The sequence below is a fragment of the Chrysochloris asiatica genome, unplaced genomic scaffold (genome assembly GCF_000296735.1).
Source record: "Chrysochloris asiatica unplaced genomic scaffold, ChrAsi1.0 scaffold00039, whole genome shotgun sequence".
Taxonomy (NCBI): domain Eukaryota; kingdom Metazoa; phylum Chordata; class Mammalia; order Afrosoricida; family Chrysochloridae; genus Chrysochloris; species Chrysochloris asiatica.
The window spans coordinates 19,085,689-19,107,565 of NW_006408557.1; the positions used below are offsets into that span (position 1 = coordinate 19,085,689).

The 21,877-nt window shown below is 38.1% G+C and overlaps 1 protein-coding gene across 1 annotated transcript in view; it reads right to left on the reverse strand.

Annotated features, from left to right (window-relative positions):
* ASXL1 (additional sex combs like 1 (Drosophila)) overlaps positions 1–21,877 on the reverse strand; it is a 101,860-nt gene that overhangs the window by 74,782 nt on the left and 5,201 nt on the right. The window contains exons 2-3 of the mRNA XM_006860770.1: positions 20,097–20,179; positions 16,087–16,195 (exon numbers count right to left, since the gene is read on the reverse strand). Coding sequence (XP_006860832.1) covers positions 16,087–16,195; positions 20,097–20,179 — 192 coding nt within the window. The remainder of the gene's footprint in view (positions 1–16,086; positions 16,196–20,096; positions 20,180–21,877) is intronic.

Consider the following 21,877-nt stretch of genomic DNA (forward strand, 5'->3'; position numbering starts at 1 on the left):
GGTGGAGCTGATGAAATGAAATACAGATGGGTAACGTGCGATACTGTAGTGAATAATGGTTATCAAGACAGATTGTAAGTGTTGGAAATGCAAGGATAGATGTTCTGTAGCAAGGAAGAGAGCGATTGTTTCTCCAGTCTAGGAGCGGAGGTCTCTGGGACCACCAACGGATAAGAGTCGAGAACGGGACCCCACCCAGAAAACTGGGGATGCCTGAGATGGAGACAGAGATGATGACAAGGAGGTATGAAGCGGCTGGGGACTTTGGATCCAGAGAGGGAAAGGAACTGTGGGCCAAAGACTGAGGGGGGAGGGGGAGGGCAGAGCACGGGCTTCTAGGATATGCCCTTTGGTGGGAAGAGGAAGCATGGAGGGGAATGGAACCATGGCATGTAAGGATATACGATGGAATGAATATGGAACTGAGGTTCTCTCATGTAAACTATCATATAATTCACAATAAAACATTAAAAAAAAAACCCTACTCAAACCAATAAGGAACTTTTGCACTACTCCCAGGTCTTTTGCAGCAGATACGTCATTTGACTTGACTGTTCCTTCCATCAAGTATTGACTACAGATCTAAGTACAAAGAAATACTTGACAACTTCAATGTTTCTCCATTTATCATGATGCTGCTTTTTGGCCAATTATGGAAGTTTTTGTTTTTTATTTTATGTTAAGTTATAATACTGAAGTCTTTGATCGTCACCAGTAAATGCTTCAAGTCCTCTTCACTTTCATCAAGCAAGGTTGTGTAATCTGAACACTGCAGGTTGACCAAGTGTTTTCCTTCAATCCTGATAATGAATATAATCTAGCTTCTTTGATTCAGCACATAGATTAAGTATAGTGAAAGGTTACAATCCTGACACATACCTTGCTGATCTTAAAACATGCAGCATCACCTTGTTGTGTTCAAACAACTCCCTTTTGGTCCAATTACATTACTTTCTATCTTTTCTTCCAAATTTAACTAAACTAGTATAAGAAACAACTTTCTTTGATTAAAAAAGTCCCTCAAATAACTTTCCTAAAAGGTCCAATCTAAAGGACTGAGAAGAAATTAAATCTAGTTTTCATGTTGGCTAATCCAAAGAAAAGTACCTTTTCACACACAGTTCTTTTACGCAAGCCTGGGACCTCATTTTCCTAGAACCCTAGTCCTTTGAAATCACTTAACAGAAATGTTCACAAATTTTTTGTTTTAAAATATACATCACTTTGTTGTTTTTAGGTGCTGTCAAATTCTGACTCCTAGCCATCCTGTACCACAAAACAAAACACTGTGCAGTCTAGTGCCATGCTCATAATGGTTCCTATGTTTGAACCCATTGTTAGAGCCACTACATTAGTCCTGTCATTAAGGGTCTTACTATTTTTCACTGACCTTTTACTTTACCAAGCATGATGTCCTTCTCCTCATGACATATCCAAAGTACGTGAGACAAAGTCTTGCCATCTTTATTTCTGAGAAGAATTCTGGCTATACTTCTTCCAAAATATATCTGTTTATTCTCCTGGCAATCCATGGTATATCTAATGCATCACTTAGCCAACCCTGAAATTACCATCCTCTCCCCCATCCCTGGCTACCAGAAAATCAATTCAGGGTTAAAGCTTCCAAATCACTGTTACCTGATCTTTACCATTTCATTCTCATGGGCTCTGAATTTCAGGTGGGAAGTAGAAGGGCAAAAGACAGTTATCTCTTTGGTATAAGACCAGAATGTAACCAGTCCTTAACATCAAGTTTTCTCTTTGAGAACCTGACTGGAAACACCCCACTTGCTAACCCCCTCAAAAGATTGATTCAGATCTCCCTTAAGAACTACTCAAACCAATAAGGAATCTTTAACAACTAAGGGTCAAAGCCTCCATAAAAACCAAACTGCTATTCAAAGGACTTATCAATAAAATGAAAAAACTCCATATACAGATTATGAATAGCGGCAGAACAGTGCCTCCCTCAGGTTGGAAGACACCCAACATACAACTGGGGAGGAGCACCTTCCTTAAAATGGAGCTGATGTTAATGACATGAACAGAGCAAAGCTTTCGGGAATTTTACTTGCTGCAGGGACAGAACTCAAAATGAGAAGGAACAGTGCAAACATTAATAATCAGAACTTGGAAAGTATGAAATATGAACCTAGGAAATTGGAAATAAAAAGTGAAATGGTACATATAATGATCGATATCCTATGCATTAGTGAACTGAAAATGGACTGGCATTGGTCATTCTGAATCAGACAATCAATCATATGATTTACTATGCCAAGAATGACAAATTGCAGAGGAATAAGCATCACATTCGTCATCAAAAAGAGTATTTCAAGTTCTTTCTTGAATAGGATAACATCCAAATGCCTATATGGAAGATCTGTTAATGAAACTATTATTTAAATTTACACACCAACTATTAAAGACAATGATGAGGAAACTGACGAATTCTACCAACTTCTTCAGTATGAAATTGATCAAACATGCACTCAAAAATGCAATGATAATTAGTTGGAATCCAAAAGTTGGAAATATGAAAAAACCAACTCAGCGGCACTTAACAACAACATATAAAGATAAAGATAAAAGCTTATTAGTAGTAATTATCAGAGGTGGGAGGGAGAGGGAATAATGAGTCATTGCTTAGGGGCACTGAGTTTCTGTTAATAATAGCGAAATGATTTGGAAAAAGATAATGGCAATAGTTGCACATGACGTCAATGAATTATGTTAATGTCACTGAATTATACATGCAAAAATTGTTGAATTGCCAGATGTTTGCTATACATTTCTTTTAACCACAATTTAAAAAGTACTGCTGCTACAATTAACCAGAGCAAATGGTACTATGTTACTAGACTTCCTACAGCATAGAGCAGAACAGAGTTTGCAATAAAATCAGCCTCCAATAACTATGTATCACAAAAAAAGAAAGAAAAATATCCAAGATTTCCTTTTCACACAAAATAGGATGGTAGAAATGTGAGCACTGGAGAGGTCTTTAGTTTAGTCTAGGTTTTCAACAGAGCTTTACAGTTCTGAAAAGACGCCTTAGGGTGCTTAAAGCATGGAATGGGAATAGTGGAACCTACAAAAGATGGAGAAGTTGGGCCCTCGCGCCTGTTTCAACCAGAGCAGTTTTTACAGTCATCATTTATATCCTACAGTTTCTTTTAATGTAAAAAGGCTTTATGCCTGAAGTATTAAAATAACCAATCTAACTCCTCAGTGTCAGATGAGGTATTACACTGGAAATCACATCCGACTCCTATTCCAACGTTATTGCTACCACCATATAGCTACTCATTCTGACACAGAAAAGCCAATATAATGAAGGCAGAGTCCAGAAATTCAAACCAATCTGCCATAACCAAAGAGGTCATATCAAAGTATATGAAAAGTTACTTTTATTTAGCAATTACAAGAGTTCTCATTACAGAGTAAAAACAGCATTTTGAGAAATAAAAGGATTCACAAGATGCTTCAAAATGATGAAATAACCAAATGTCATAAAACCTGAAAAGACAAAAACTCTATACTGCATTGCCATAATGAAAAGTAAAATCAATGGTAGAGGCATGGGTTCTAGTCCGAATTCAGCCACATACATCTGCATGATCACAGATCATTTAAAATGAGAGTGGATTATAAAATTAGAATGGAATGGATGATTTGATATCCCTTCCCACACTAAAATTTTAGGATTCTAAGTAGATGTAGTCTCCTATTTACAAGAGGGCCCTATTTCAATAACTCCAATATTAAGTCCACTCTGACATAAGTCAAATACCTCAATTTTTTTTTTTAAGTTTTCATTATTGTTGTCATAGCCTGCTATATGACAGTGCTTTGAACAGTAAATTAAAACATGGTACATCTGAGAATGATTATCACCAGCAAAACACATGTGGCAACATTTATCACTATATGTAATACATGTTACTAACGATGCTTAAAAAAAAAAAAAAGATAGTAATAATAGATGGTCCTAAGTGTGGTTCGTCATAACTCAAATACATTGTTAAGTAGGGGACTACCTACACTAAAAAGATCATATATTTGATAAGGCTTACACAGACTACAAAGGACATTATCTTAAAATGGCATTATCATTTTAATGAGTTTAAGTAAAGATATTTTTCTTAATAAGTGGGAACTAAAAAGTTCAAGAATAATAATATGCTATCTGTAGCGTAGTGGTTACGAATAGGGCTGCAAACCGCAAGGTCAGCAGTTCGAAACTACCAGCTGTTCACGGGAGAAAGATGAGGCTTTCTGCTCCCGTAAAGATTTACAGCCTCGGAAACCCTGTACAGGGTCGTTATGGGTCGGAATCGACTCGACGGCAACATCTAAAAAGTACCTAAAATGCTTAAACCTTTATCAACTCAGTTTCTTACTTCAACAACTATGAGGAACCAGATTATGACCACAGTCTCAGAAAGAACAATTTACTTCTAGTGTCAGCAGATTTATGTTGAATTGTCCCAGAATGGGCAAGAAAAAATAGTTCTCTAAAGTCATCATGGAGTCCTGGTGTGGCGCCATTGGCTAATGCATCAGACTGCAAAATCGTTTGAACTGCAAGGTCGGTGGTTCAAGCTCACCAGCTGCTCCTTGGAAACCCTATACAGGGCCGCTATGGGTTGGAATCGACTCGACAGCACTTAACAACAACAAAAGTCATCTTGCTTGGCTACCTAAAATGATGGGGCGGGGGGGACAATAAAGACACAAATTGACAGACTTACAATTTTTCAAGATAGAGTTTAGTTTCAGAATGTGTAGGGGAAGGTAGGATCCCTACTGAATAGTTTTCATCTTGTCTAGATGGGTCTGGTGAAAAGAGATGGGAATAAGATTCTTATGATTCAATAGTGAGTAATTGTGATCATGACTAATTGTGACTGTAAAATTAGAAGTTTTGTAACAAAAAGGAGGGAGTAGTTAATGTAAGATTCCAAGAACAAAGGACCATCAAGGGATAAGAGGACGAGCAGAATGTGGGACCCTATCCAGAGAAGCAGTGACACAAGAGATAGAAATAGAAACAGAGATGGGGACATGGACAGAGCGAGCAGCTGAGGACTCTAGATTCATGGAAAGACAAAGGCTGTGTGCTGGTGGCCAGGAGGCAGTTTTGTAGAATGTGCCCTTTGGTTGTTTAAATGATTATATATTCTTGAGTGTTTTTGTGTACACTCAAAAAAAAGACAGAGGGAATAGACGCAAATACTGTTATGTTCTCCTATGTAAACTACCACTCAATTCACAATTTAAACTTAACAAAAAGTCATCTTGCTAAGCAAAAGAAAAAATAACCAAAAACGTGCATATTTTGTAACAAAAATGGACATAAAACAAAGATCAAAGAAAAGGATAATTAGCTATTTTAAGATTTTAATGTTGCGATTTTTCATTAGTTAATATTTATGGAGTTCTGGTGTGGCGCTATAGGGTAAGCACTGGACTGCTAACTGCAAGGTCAGCAGTTCAAACCCGTCAATCTCTCCTTGGGATAAAAAAACCCTATGAGTTGGAACCGGCTAAACGACATTTAACAACAACAACTATGAACTAGATACAGGGACACATGAAAACACTGTTCCTGGTCTACAAGCACTTACCTGCTAGAGGGGGAAGACCAAGTAACCAAACAGGGTAATTCAGATAGTCATGTTGTTGTGAAGTGCCATAGAGTCTGTTCAAACTCAGAGTGACCCTATATAGGGTGACTGAGGCTGTTTTATCTTTGCAGGAGCATTAAGGCTTTTCTTTCTACATCTGAGTGGCTTATGGGTTTGAAGTACTGAATTTGTGGCTAGCAGTCCAGTGCTTATTCTACAGTGCCAACAGCACACCTAGATACTGATATTGTTGCTATTAAGTGCTGGTGAGTCAGTTCTGACTCATAGCAACCTCGCACAGGGTTTTCGACCTTGTGGTTAGCAGTCCAGTGCTTATCCTACAGTGCCACACCAGCACTCCAGATACTGACAGTTATAAAATAATTAAAAGTCGTAATAATGTTGGAGAATTAAATTGGTGGTTAGAGAAAGCATCTCTGAGAAAACTATTACTAGACATGTGAGTCAAATATCAAGAAGTTAACTTCACGAAAAGAGGGGCTAGCAAAACTCCTGAGACAAGACACGGTTTGAGAAACAAAGCGAAAGCCAGAACAGAAGGGCTGTGGTGAAATGAACTCCTTTATGTGACCTTTGCTTTGATTCTTTGGCTAAACAGCTTGAAAGATTTCACCCCGAAATCTTGAAGGGTTATCAGTGTCCTAGTTTTCTACCTCAGAGGTTTTTGTTACTCTTGTCCAGGTTGGCTGACATTTCCTAGATGAGACACTGTATTTTTATACTGTTTAGTTCTGGGCTATGCACCTTGCAGAGATTGGTCAACAGACTATGCAAATGAAATATCTGCGGTCTACCAACAGGGCACTAGTTAGTTGTATCTCTGGTGGGAGTGCCATGCCTTGAAATGTACAAGGAGTGTGTGTATCTAGGCAGCCAGCCCCAGGCGGGAAATAGCAGGAAGCAACAGAAGAAAGAAAGAAACAGAAAGGAGGCAAAAAACCTCAAAAAAGAGTGGTAACAGTCAAAGACTGTAACACTGAAGACAGCAAAGCGGTCTAGAGGGAAGACTTCAGACAAGATGGCAGAGTAGGTAGACATACTGCACGGACCTTTTACAACAAAGACAAGGTTGTTGTTGTTAAGTATAGTAGAGTCTGTTCCGACTCATAGTGACACTATATAGGGTTTCCAAGGAGCAGATGGTGAGTTTGAACTGCTGATCTTGTGGTTCAAACCAACCTTGAGGTAGAGTGCTTTATCCCACAGTGCCACACCAGCACTCAACAGCAAAGATACCAGAGACAAAATAAAACAGATGCAGATGAACTTCTGGTAACCAGAGTGTGGCCAGCTCCCACCCTCAATCATCCAGAGCAGAACCGGTTCTCCAGGAGTTTGGAGCCAAGTGGTTGGGGGCTGGTTGTGCTGCTTTAGTGCCTGGATTTAGGTGGGCTTGGCTCCAGACCTACAAAATCCTCAGGGCCATCAAACCAGCATTTAATCAGTCACTCTGCTCCCATATGTCATGTGGTCCTAACAGACACTGAAACCAGTTCCATCAAGGGCCCCCACAAACTACTTCTGCACTGAGTACCCTGAACATAGATAACACCGATGTCAATAGGAGTGCCACCTAGAGCCAGGAACTCTACTGTCACATCCCTCCCACAGCCACTTCATGAGTTCCTGGAACTTCAAGAGCCCCCTATAGATTTCTCCGCTCTAGGCCCAACTGCACTCTTTTGTTTTTACAAATACGACAACCTCACAAGGCCCCAGTGACAACATACAATTTTAGATCACACAAAAAAACAAGAGAGTACCAGAGATATCAATGCATAATGAAATCAACTGCAAAGCAAAAAGAGGGGATAGTGTAGATACGAAACTTCCTAATGACAACGAAGTAAATTTCAAAACAAAACAGACTGTTTTAAGCAGGAAAAATTTAAATAAATTACAGGGTAACTTCAGAGAAAAATAATTCACCTGCATATCAAAATAAAAAAAGAAAATCAGAAAGATTTAGTAAGCATTAACACAACAGAAATGAAAACGAAAACTCACAAACAAAATGAACTCAGCACAGAAAATTATGTGAAACATAAAACACCACTGCAAACAAACACACACAAAAAATGGCAACAATCAATTCCTATCGATAATTCCACTGAACGTAAAATTTATCAGTCATGAGCCATAAAGAACAGAATGGATAACAAAACAGGATCCTTTAATATGCTGTCTACAAGAGACATATCAAAAAGAGGGAGACAACCTAAATCTCCCATCAACAGAAGAATGGTTAAACAAATTCTGGTACATACACACAACAGAATACTACAAAACGTTGAAGAATGATGAATCTGGGAAACACACCTCACCACACTGAACCTGGAGGACATTATGCTGAGTGAAATTAGTAATTAGTCAATCACAAAAGGGCAAACATTATATGAGACTAATGTAAAAAGTTTTTTTTAAAAAAGAATTCTTGATAAAAGAAACAATCTATGATGATTATGAGGAGAGGCAGGGAAAAAGGAAAATTATTCTCAGGCTGGAGAGGAGACATATGTTACACCATGGGTGACAGACAGGGCAGGCAATATACAAGAGAGAGGTTAGCAGAAGAAAAGATGAGAGACACCGGGTGGAATGCAACAGTTAAGTGAACAGAGGTAAATGTTATTAACTATTGGTAGTACATGGAAGGGAGTACAACCATTTAGTAAAGCAAAGTGTATGATCTGCTGAATGTAAAACTGATGAAGTGCTCGCTGTACACTTTCACTCAATTCACAAGTTAAAAAAAAAAAAAAAAAGAGGCCCACAGGTGCCAGTTACAGAAGTGGCAATAACAGGCAAGGCCAAGAGAAGTCTATCTTGAGAGAACTGAGAAGAGGGCCCATCTTGATAGAGACTAAGCTGCATGGTCCAGAGATCTGTTCTACACTAGTACAGGGAAGGGGAGACTGCCAACATGCTTCCTGGAACAGAGTTGTACCCTTCCTTAAGAAACTACTTGAGTATGGATTGTGATTTCTGTGTGGCCAATGCAATGGATTCTTGAATTCAAAAGAGAAGAGTACTGTGGGAGGGACAGCTGGTATAAGAATTGGTAAAAAGGTTGGAAGTTGGAAATATGTCTGACCTCCACTGCATAGGTACCAATATTGTTTCACACTGTTGTTAAGTGCCGTGGAGTCACTTCTGACTCACAGCCACCCTGTACAGGGTTTCCAAGGAGCGGCAGGTGGGTTTGAACCACCAACTTTGTGGTTAGCAACCAAGTGCTTATCCTATAGCACCACAACATTGTTGCCGTTAAGTGCCATCAAGCTAGTTCTGACCCACAGTGACCGTGTAACAGGGTTTCCGAGGAGCGGCTGGTGAGTTTGAACCACCAACCTTGCTGTTCAAACCGATCTTGTGATCTAGTACTTATCCTACAGCACCACACCAGGACTATTTCCCCTAAAATTGAACAGATTCTGATGCTTCTCCTTACTACCATGCAAATTTTACAGTGGCTGAAGTGTAATGAGGAGTTCTGGTGGCACAGTAGTTAAAATGCTCAATTAACAGAAAAGTCATTGGTTCACGCTGATAGTTATAAACAGCTGACCTTGAAGTTAGCAGCCTGCCTTGTAGCCACTACGCTACCATAGCTCTGGCAGTGTAGTGGTTTTGAATAGCTTAGTTGTTACGAATTGGGATGCGAACTTCAAGGTCAGCAGTTCAAGACTACCAGAGGTTCCACAGGAGAAAGATGAGGTTTTCTGCTCCCATGAAGATATGCAGCCTCAGAAATCCTGTACAGGGTTGCTATGAGTCAGAACTGACTCCACAGCACATCAACACCACCAGTGAGACCTACTCATGTTTAAAAGTTGCACTTTCAGTACTCTTCTACCTTGCTCTATATTTTTATAGTTTTTATGTTTGTTTTAAATTTTCTACCTCTTTCCACTGTAATATAAGCTCCATAAAAACAAAACAAAACAAAGTCATTGGTTCAAATCCACTAATTGCATCCCAGAAAAAAAGATGTAGGAATGGCGGATAGGGTAGAGGTGCAGTGAAGTTTGCTTTCAGCAATACCACAGACTACCAGGCTAAGCGAGTTCAGGACAGAGCTCCAAAACTCTGAACCACATAGTTAGGAATATTTAGTAAATCTGAAGGCTTATCGCTAGTGGAACTTGTAGCAAGTAACAAATTGCATACTTTTGAATCTGCCAGGCTCAGTGGCCCGGAGCCATCAACTTGGACAAGACCAAACGGCAAGACCAAGTTGGGGAGCAAGCAGATCCATCACAGAAAAATGCCGCGGGAACATTGGAGCAAAAGAGAACAATACATTTTGTCGGTTTTACTTTTTTCTTTTTCTTTTTTTTTTTGGTATCTGTTTGTTGGCTACCCACTGTTTGCACACCTCCATTCTGGTGACTAGAGAGGATGCCTGAGCAAGTAGACACCCTCCACCCCCCACAACTGGTGGGTTCTTCTGCCACACATGCGCACAGATACTCTAAGCCCAGGAGTTGGCCCTGACCTGTTTTTTAATAGGGAAAGCCCAGAACAAGGGGTGTAGAGAGGGAAAGACAGTTTAAAAACAAAGCAGGCTGAAAATTAAATTAAATCCTGAGGTACAGGATTTAATTTAATAACAACCAACAGTGGAATCTTGAAATTTATCAGACGGCCTTGAAGGCAAGAAGCTGAAAGAGGACATTAAAGTCATACTCATATTAGGCTACAGATTTTTTTTTCTTTTCTTCCTCCTCTCCCTTTTCTGCAATTATAGACTACAGTATCCAATCTAGTTTTTTTATTTGTTGTCTTGGTGGTTTTTTGTTTTGTTTTTTCTTGTTCTTTTACTGTTGCTGTTTTATGCTCCCCTTTTAACTTTGGGGGACTCTTTCTCTATATATATTACCCAAGAAGAGACAGCAACTGCTGCAATATAGTCAAGTGACAATCAAACTCTATAAAACACCAAAATTCAGGCAAGAACTAATACCAACTGCCATAAACCAGGGAGGCAGACAACACCTGTGAAAGTTACTCTGCGTTAAGCAATAAGAAGAGTGAAAACTGAATCCCACATCCTGATCACATATACCTGGAGGCAATCAGAAAGCATAAAAAAATGCCAAAACACACACACAAGTAAGTATTAAGGCCACAGATAAATGCTAAACATAGCCAAGAAGCAAAATCAGATGACCATTATCAGCACACCTCCAGAAACAAGATAAAATGTCTGAGACAAAGGACCTAGAGGTAGACCTGGACTCCATTCTGGAAGGATGGCAGGCCTTGGAAATTCTTGAGAAGGAATTCAAAAAAATGATTATAAAATGTTTCAAAAACACTTCACAATGGAGTTGAGAAAAATAAGGGAAAAGTCAGGAATAATCAAATAAGATACATAGAGCACTGAAAACAATTCAAACCCTACAGAAAGAGATCCAAACAATCAATAACAGAAGAAATTGACAATACACTAAAAGGACAAACAAGTAAAATAGAAGAGATGGAAGGCAGAACTAGTGAGCTGGAAGACAAAATTCTCAATACCACTAAAATAGAAGAACAAACAGAAAAAAAAGGATTAAAAAAATCTGAAAAGGTCTAAGACTCATGTTGGACAACATGAAGAGGAATAACTTAAGAATTATCGGCATTCCTGAGCAGGAAGCATCACACAAGTCCACAGAGGAAATAGTTGAGGAATTCCTGGAAGAAAATTTCTCTTAGTATCCTGAAACACGAAAAGATAAACGTTCAAGAAGCTCAATGAACCCCAGGAAGGATAGACACCCCCAAAAGAAAATCACCGAGTCATATCATAATCAAGCTCTCCAAAATCAAAGCTAAGGAGACAATCCTGTAAGCAGCTAGGGAAAACAGAAGTGTTACATACAAAGGCAAGCAAGTCAAATTAAGCTCGGATCTCTCAGCAGAAACCACACAAGCAAGAAGGCAATGGAGAGGCATATATAAAACCCTGAAAGAAAAAAATCTGTCAACCAAAAATCCTTTATCCAGCAAAGCTATCAATCAAATATAACAGTGTAATCAAAACATTCCAGGATTAACAGAAGCTACTAAGGGATTTTTCCAAAGCCAACCCTGCGCTACAAAACATCCTAAAGGGAATTCTGTGGATTGAGAACCAACAAGAACAGACAAAAACCAGAGATTGACAAATGTGGCAGCACCTCCCAGAATTATATCAACAGAAGGAACAATCGAGAACCAGACAAAACTATAAGAACAAGCTCAGAGAATCTGGGAGGTCAGTCTATGATCAAAACAACTACAATGTAAAAGAAGATAAACACATAGAAACAGAGATCCAGATGGTGAGAAGGTCAGGTACATTATAGAAAATAGACTGCACTAAAAGAGGGAAAAGTTAATGGAATATAAGGTAACCTCAAAGAAAATTAACATTTCACAACTTGCCCAGAAAATGAAAATCCAAGAAGAACATGGAAACATTAAATCTGTGAGGAAACTAGCAAGTAAGAACACAAAAAGCATGAACTCAGCAAAAGACGACACACAGAACAAAGAAAGCAGCAATACCACAAAAAAACAAATATAATGGCGCAGCAATTAAGCCACACCTATCGATAATTACACTGAACGTAAACGGATTAAATGTACCAGGGTGGCAGAATGGATAAGAAAACAAAATCCTTCAATATGCTGTCTACAAGAGACACATCTTACACACAGAGAAAAAAACAGATTAAAAGTCAAAGGATGGAAAAAAAATATAACAAGCTAATTGCAATCAAAACCAAACAGGAGTGGAAGTACTAATCTCTGATAAAATAAACTTTAAGGCAAAAACCAGCATAATAGCTAAAGATAGACATTATTTCATGATTAAAGGGACAATTGAACAAGATGGCATAACCATAATAAATATCTATGCTCCCAATGAAAGGGCTCCAAAATATATAAAGCAAACTCTTAATCAATTTGAAGAAAGAAACAGACGAACCTACAATAATTGTGGGCAATTTTAATACTCGGCTTTCAAAAATGGATAGAACAAACAGAAAGAAACTTGACAAAGACAAAGAAGAACTAAACAACACAATCAGCCAACTGGATCTCATAGACGTGTACAGCGCATTCAACCCAACATTCATTCTTTTCCAGTGCACATGGAACACTCTCCAGAATAGACCATGTGTTAGGCCACAAAACAAACCTCTATAAATTTACAAATATCAAAATACTACCAAGCATCTTCTCAGACCACAATGCTATCAAATGAGAAACCAACAATAGGAAGACCAAGGAAGTCAAGTCAAATACATGGAAACTGAATAACACCCTGCGGAAAAGCGACTGGGTAGTAGAAGAAATTAAACGTGAACTCACAAAATTAATGAAAACAAATGAGAACGAAAACACAACATACCAAAATCTTTGGGATATGAAAGTGGTGCTGTGAAGACAATTTATTGCAATAAATGCACACATCTGAAGAGAAGAAAGAACCAAAATTAACACATTAACATAGCATCTACAACAATTAGAAACAGACCAACAGAGGGAACCGACAGCCACCAAAATAAAAGAAATAATAAAGGTTAGAACAGAAATAAAAGAGAGAAAATAGAAAAACTATAGAAAGAATCAACAGGACAAGAAGAAAGGATTAACAAAATTGACATACCATTGGCAAACCTAACAAAAGAAAAGAGGGAGAAGACACAAATAACAGGCATTAGAAACCACATGGGCGATGTCAAAACGGAACCACAGGAAATCAAAAGGAGAATAACTGAATACTATGAAAAGTTGTACTCCAACAAATTAGAAAACTTAGAAGAGATGGATACATTTTTAGAAAAACAAGACCTATCTAAACTTACACACAGTGAAGTAGAAAACTCGAAAAGAACCATAAAGACTCATATAACAGACTCCAAGGTTTGCCATAAAATAAGTTAGAGTTCACATACAATGTAGGAAAAAATGTAACTAAAAGATGTATTAAAATTAAAATGAAAACTCAGTTCAAACATTATTGAACATGAACTATGCTAAAAATTCTGCCCAGAGTCAAAATAATAATAAAAATAAAGACATTCTAGAAAGAAAGAATGGGGGGGAAAAAAAAAAATGGGGGGGGGGGGGGGGGGGGGGGGGGGGGAATGTAGAACTAAACTGAAATGACTAAAAAAGGCCAGACCTACTGAACTGATTAAAGAGACTAGAGGAACATCGAGATTATGCCCCAAAGATACCCTCTGAATTTGGAATTGAAGCTGTTACTATAGGGTCATCTTTCAGTCAAATAATAGACTGGCTTATAAAATAAACAATACCATCTGTGAGTAATGTGCTCCCTTAACCAATTAACTATCAAAAGGTCAACCATTACCCCAAAGCAGAAATGAGATGGCAAGGAGGGGAAGGGAAGCTAGATCAATGGAAACAGAGCAAACAGAATGGAAATAATGAGAATGCTGACACATTGCAAAAATTCTAACCAATGGCATGATACAATCTATAAAATAAATTGTTAAAATGGAACCTAATTTTCTGTGTAAATGTTCACCTAAAACACACTAAAATATTATTTAAAAATATATTTAAAAAACCTCAGTTCCAAACTTCAAGGTGTTCTAAGAGGCAATTAAGGATGAAGAAGCTAAAAGAATACCATAAAGGCTATCATTTAAGGACTGACTCTGTACCAGCAATGCATATACCATCATAAAAAGGGCTAAATCTGTCCCAAGTTACAAAACTAGGTTTTTAAGGGATTGTTGTTGTTTGTTTTTTTTTTTAAGTTTTTATTGTGAATTGAGTGATAGTTTACAATGGAGAACATCAGTTATACACTCATTATTTCATTGCAATGATTACAATCTCCTCTGCATCCTTCAACAGTACTTGCTTCTATTCCCTATGTTTTTTGTCTTTTTTTTGCTTGGGGGTGGGGATAGACACACAAAACAGTCAGGAATATATAATCATTCAAACAACCAAAGGGCACATTCTGCAAGCCAGCCTCCTGGCTGCCAGCACACAGCCTTTCTCTTTTCATTCATCTAGAGTCCTCAGCTGCTCGTTCTCTCTATGTCCTCATTTCCATCTCTAGTGTCACTGCTTCTGTGCATAGGGTCCCGCATTCTGTTCATGCTCTTGTCCCTTAATGGTCCTAGGGTCCTCTGTTCCTGGACAGTAAGATTAACTACTTCCCCCTTTTAGTTACAAAACTTCTATACAGTTGTGAAAGCAGTCATGATATCAATTACTCACTATTGAATCCTAAGAATCAAAGCTGGGTTTTAACTCTAGGGCTCTGTCTCTCCTAAGGCTCAGTGCCTGACACTACACGATGCTGTCTCTTAATAATAAAAGATAACAACAAGACCATAGGGGAAAAGTCCTATCAGAAATAAAAATACAGAAAACAGCAAAAACATCCAACGTAAGATTCATCTGATGTGCACATAAAAGCCAAGGGTTATAACTACCAGTTAAATGGCTGGTTATTTGTTCAAGTATTTAATTTTAAATTAATACAGACTATTAATAAAAACAAAATGGAAAGAGTAAAGTTTGTATAGACTACTGTAATTTATAAATGCATTATGGGAGGGTATAAGGGTTAGCATCAAATTCTCAGTGTCCCCACCGTCAACATATCTAAATCAGAGAGGTTGGTAAACCCATATCTGGCCTGCCATCTGTTTTTGTAAATAGTTTTAATGAACACAGTTTTACTGGAATCTGCCCATTATTCAATACGCTCATTTGTTTGTGTACCGTTATAGCTGCTCCCTTGCCACAAAAGCAGAGTGAAGGAGTTACAACCATTTTAAACTATAAAAACTTTAAATATTTTTATAAAGCTCTTTTAAGTTTGCTGACCTCTGGTCTAAATGACAACCACATATGATAGCAAAAATTAGCCTATTTAAGTTATATAATAAAGTCTACGTGATTTGAAGTCCCTTCTTTTGTAATCAGTATCGCTTAGTAAATGCTAATGACCTTTCGAATGTCCACAAATATGTACCAGTTATTTTCCATAGATAGATCTTACTTAAGCTGCCCAATTATTCATCCTGCACCATATTACTAAAAACAGAATCCTAATTAAAGAATGATTACAGTACCCCCACAATACTTACCCAATTTTGTGCCATCTACAATGACACAGCCAAGCAAAAATGGAATAGAAAGATAATAACTGAGTTCACTAATTTCTAGTATCCTGTTTACATTAGAACACTCCACTCTAAGTGCCATTTAGAACAACCTGTATCAGTATCACTTAACTCTCTATTAGAAATGTAACTTTGTGGGCCCCATTCTACACCTACTGATTGAGAATCTCTGGGGTAGAGCCCAAGAATCTGTACTTTTTCACAAGCACTCCAGGTGATCATTATGCACACTACAAGTCTGAGAATCACGGCACTGAAACAGAATTTATGTTACTTACTTTGAGTGTGAAAAGACTGATTCGGCCAGGCAATTTATAAAATAGCCCCTCTCCTCCTCTTGAATTGGAATGTAGCATGGCATTGAGGCAAGCAAGAGGAGATGTCCCACTGTAAAAACACGAAAGCATGGATGAGAGTCATACAAATCCTTATGTCATGTACTCATAGTCCTAAAACTCTCCTTCATTCTTAAAGCAAGAAAAAAGAGAATACAAAAAAAGATTCATGACAACGATTCTGCTAAGACAGCAGTAAAATAGTAAATCAATAAAATTCACATAAATCACACTCAAAGGACTCATCTGAGATAAGTTCTGTTACAAGGCACCCCACTCCATATCTAACACTTCTTCAGTCATCTTTGACAATCTGAACCGTAATCAAAAATATTTAGAAAAACTTAAAAATACCAATGATTTTTCAAATGTACTAAGTTTTTTAAAAAACTCACCAATATTTTAAATATTGAATTTCAGTAAATTTTTTAATTAAAATTTTAACATCAGTTAAAAACAAAACTGAGTTTCCTAGCATCTACACTTTATCTGCATTGCATGCTCAAAAATTGCCATGTAACTTTATTAGCACAAAGACCACAGAATCAATGATGCTGTCCCAATAAAGCAAGCATATTCCTTCAAAAACAAAGAGTATTTCACTTTCTTTTTGGAGAGGGAAGTCAGCAATCATTTAAATTTGAATGTATAAAGAAAATTAAGTCTGATGTATTATGTGAACCGCAAGGTCAGCAGTTTGAAACTATCAGCTGCTCCGCGGGAGAAAGATGAGGCTTTCTGCTCCCTTACAGCCTCGGAAACCCTGTTTAAGGTCGCTATGGGTCGGAACCGACTCGACGGCACTTAACAACAACAACCAACACCCTACACAGAGTCTCTACAAGTTGGAACTGACTCCATAGAACCTAACAATAACAATGCTTCAACATTAAATAAAAAACAATGGCTTATTAGGTTGTCTGGCAGCTTCTGCCCCAACTATAGCTTACAGAACAATGACAACCCAGTAAGATAGAGGCTACTTACTAAACCTTTTGTTTGTTAACAATCTTTAAAAAGCTGCTAAAAATAGACAAATGCCCATTATTAATAGGACCTGTCTGACACGTGCATGTTAGTGCCAGGGATCACCTGTGCACCTTTACATCCCTCTCCCCAGCAAGTTAAATCAATAAAAGATCTTAAAAGTAAAGTCTCCCGGCAATCCTTTTTTAGAACCAGTGCTTAAAAATAAATTCTAATTCTAAAAAAGCCATAAATAAATAAATACGCCTATCACATATTCTGCTTTGGAACGTACTGGATGCTAAAAAAGAAATGCTCAAAAACCAATCTCTCTAAAAGAAGCCTCGTGCAGAATCTGGAGTATCAAGTGGGTGTGCTAACATCTCTGCTACAAGGGAAACTACATGCTGGCAGAGTCTTCCTGTGAACAATGTGACTCCTACACACTATACCTCTGTCTACAAATTACAGAGCTGCTCACTCATGAGCCACCATGACTGTTTCAAAATTCCTATAAGAGCAAACAGCACAAACAAGCTAAGATTCCCCATTCCATCTGTTACAAAGGGACTAACTCACCTTCTATCAGCACAGTGGTCCAATAGCAGTGCAGACAGCAGCATGATGGGAAATAACCCACAAAAAGAAAAATAAAGCACAGTTATAACAATACACAGTGAAAAAAGCTACTACTCAAAAACAGACACCATCTAGACATTCTTGATCTCCCCTCCCCACAACATGCCAACTTGAGAATGTTTGAACTGACAACTGGAAGGTAGACCTTTTGACCCTAAAAGGTCAATTAAAGCTGCTAAAACTTGAGCAGCAAACCATACGGTGTTTCTTCTGGAACTGTGTTATGCTTTCCTTCTACCTCATTTGAATTAAATTAAAAAAAAAAAAGTTAAAGGGATCTAAGGAGAAATGAAGTCTTGATGCATACTACAGTTATGGATGGAGCTTGAAGACATTATGCTGAACAAAATAAGGCAGTGCATGATCTCACTGATCTCACTTGTAGAAAGAGACATAAGAAAAGGCAAATCTATACAGACCAAAGTTTATTAAAGGTTGCCAGGGTCAGATGGGAGGGAGGGAAACAGAACATTAAGGATGATAGAAAAACCACATTTGCATAGCCAATTATTTTAACTGCTGTAAATAAATTGTATATCTGTAAAAAGTTCAATTGGCAAAAATTGTGTGATATTTTTACAGCACAACTTTTAACTGTGACAACAAAGGTGGGGGGAAGTAGCTGCTGAAAACACGTATGTACAAACGGGATTTGGTTTCTTGGTTTGGAAATTTAGGTTCAAGATTTCAAGGGTTATTCCAGTTAATTGGCCTGATACCACATGTAGTGCTTTCAGTTTATCCTCCCAGTGTGATGCACAGTTTCTAGGGTCTTAAAAGCTTGCAATCAGCTACCCAAGACATAACAATTGGTTTCTATTCACCAGGAGCAACAGAGAAAGGAGCAGAGTCAGGAAAATGCAGAATGTGTGGCTAATTCTCTCCATAAACTGTCTCCTTTGCCATGGGACCAAAAGCACAGGACGGTGCTTGGCTACCATTACTGAACATTTTGATCAAAAATTATAAAGAAGAATCCTGATCAAAGGTGGGGGGGGGGTTTTACAGAATTTCACATTCTCATGGATTCCAGGCTTTCTGGAGCTATGGAGGGTAGATGCATCCCTGAAACTACAGTCCTGACATCATTTTTAAACCTTAAATCAAAAGTATTCCTTTCGCTAAAGTCTCAAAACCAAACAATAGTAAAAATGGTCAGCCTTGAGCATCATGTTCTTTTAAGATCTATATATGGGGTCAAAATGACAACAACAACTCAAAAGATTAGATAGGAACCTTAGGAGGCAGAGAGTTTACATTACTGATGGAGGAACAATACAGGAAATGAGGAAATGGTTACACAACCAGGAAAATGCCATGGATTTCACTAAATTGTACATGCAGAAACTACTGAATTGGTGTATGTTTTGCTGTGTATCTCAACAACAAAATGAATAAAATTTAAAGAAGAAAAAAAACGACTCACAGGGAAAAACAAGTTGGGGCTAAGGGTGAGGAGAAAGTAATACAGGCATACCTCTGAGATAATTTAGAGTTTGGTTCCAAACTACTGCAATAAAGTGAATACCACAATAAAGCAAGTCATATTAGTAGTCTGGTTTCTCAGTGCATACAAAAGTTATGTTTACACTATTCTGTAAGCTTATTAAGTGTGTAATAGCATTATATAAAAAGTTCTAAATATTTGAGAATTTTCATGAAATGAGCACACATACTATTGGAAAAATGGCTCCAATAAACATACCAACCCAGGGTTACCACAACCCTTCAATTTGTGAAAAAAGAAAACAAAAAACACACAGAATCTGCAAAGCACACCAAAATGAGAAATGAAAAACCAAGGTATGCCTTGAATGAAGGATAATCACTAATTTCCAGGCTTGCTCCTACTGCACCTATACACTGCCACCTTCTTGCCTCTCTATGGAAACATCATAAGATGAAAAATCAGACACCTCAAAATTTAGTCTATTCATATCATAAATGGCTAGAATCAATACGGGGAAATAAAAGTCAGTGGATTTTGTTCTGATGAGACTTTTGATTTTAAAAGACGTCTTCAGAGGTAGGATGTGAAGGGGAATACACTACCATGTACCAGGGTCTGGCCTTTCTCAATTACTGAGACAAGTTACACGAGGACTTACATAAAACACAAGCTTCATGTCCAGGATTTAAGGGAGAGCAAGGATGGGGAGAGCCACTACCCTCTGCGAAAAACAGACGACATTCACCCTTCCCATCCTTCACCTGAGAGTTCAACACCATACCACCAGACACATGTGCACATAAAAATATACATATATACCTGCTCGTATTACTACAGAACTACAGAAAGACATACATCCTAGGAAACCCTCATGGTAAACAACAAGATTAATACAAACCTCATTTCTTTAAGTCCTTCTGCCTCTATGACCTGCAGAATCTGTTTTGGTGTCATTGGAGCGTCCGAGTAGTTTTCTAAGACCTGAAGAAATATAAATGTCCTGAATCAGTGTGCAATTTCCATTGATATCTGTCAATGTGATTCATGAGCTACAGTCCTGCTAGGAGGTACAATTTTGTTCTTCCACAGTTAAAATTACTTTCTAAGCCAAATTACACATCTATCCAGTTACTGGAAGTGACCGCACTTACGTGAAATTTTCTAATTCTCAATTCTAAGAGCACACATCTTCTTGGCAAACATGTTATGTACAGATATAATGTATATAGCTAACATATGATATGTGGGGCCTCAGTAGCTAACCCTACTTAGTACTTGACACTGTTAATGTGGCAAAACCATAGAATGCACAGCGCTGCAAAGTAAGACAGAAAGGTTGTTTTGTTTTTTTTGCTGAGGGTTAATGCACTGGACTGCAAGGTCCATTTGAACTGCAAGGTCGGCGGATCAAGCTCACCAACCACTCCTTGGAAACCTTATATAGGGTCATCATGAAAAGGAACTGATTCAACGGCACTTAACAACAGGAGAGCCTAATTAATGCCCATATTTTTAATATAGTACTTTTCCAAAGTGTTGTGAAAAAATTCTAGTGTTTACATTTTGCTATTTGGCAATGTTAAACTGTAATTTCATGTGACTGTTGTTAGCAAAAGCTAAGAAATGGATTGTCCATTTGTTTTAGTATCATCTATATTGTTGGCGTCCTGGTGTGGCGCTGTGGGTTAACGCACCAGAGTGCAAAGCCGTTTGAACTGCAAGGTCGGTAGTTCAAGCTCACCAGCTGCTCAACGGTACTTAAGAACATGTTGTTAAGAAGTTCTGTTAGCATAGTGGTTACTAGTTCAGCTGCTAACCTCTAAGTCAGCAGTTCGAAACTACCAGCTGTTCCGCAGTAGAAAGGTGAGGCTGTTTGCCCCCATAAAGTTATAAAAGCATCAGAAACCCCATACAAGGTGCTATGAGTCAGTACCGCACTCCATACACGGTACATAACCACCATGTTGTTGTTAAGTGCCGTGAAGTCAGTTCCGACTCATAGTGACCCTGAATAGGGTTTCCAAGGAGCAGCTAGTGAGCTTGAACCTCCAAACTTGTGGCTCAAACCAACCATGCAGTCCAGCGCATTAAGCCACAGTGCCACATAAGTATCTATAAATCACAGTAGCATTTTCTTAGTGAATTTAAAGTAGCTCTCTTGTTTTGAAATACTAATCTTTTAAATGGGGGAAAAAGAAAGGCTATCTAATATCTATGTATTTTCTCTAACTAGGCAGCTGCTGTGGTTACTTCAAATCAAACTAACATCTTGCAGTCTTTAACAATATCCAAGCATGCCTCTGTCACAAATAGGATGCAAGGAAGAAGCTCACAGAGTTATCGTTGACAGAAGTCCTATGGAAGAATATAAGCTCTCAGCACTAAAGGAAATCCATGTTCAAAGAAGCAAATGTTAGCTTAAAAACCTGTATTTACCATGGTCCCATCCTGAACTTCTCTTTTCTAAATGTTCACATTCTCTTTAGGTGACATTATAATCTCTCACAGTTTCAACTACTGCCAAAATTTTAATAATTCCCAAATTTCAACCTCTAGCCTTGACTTCTCCCCAAGCTTCAGATACAATGTACACATACCCAGCACACACAGGAATCTAAACACAAGAGCACTGCAAAGTTCGTGGAAAACCATGTTGTTGTTGTTGTTGTTGTTGTTGTT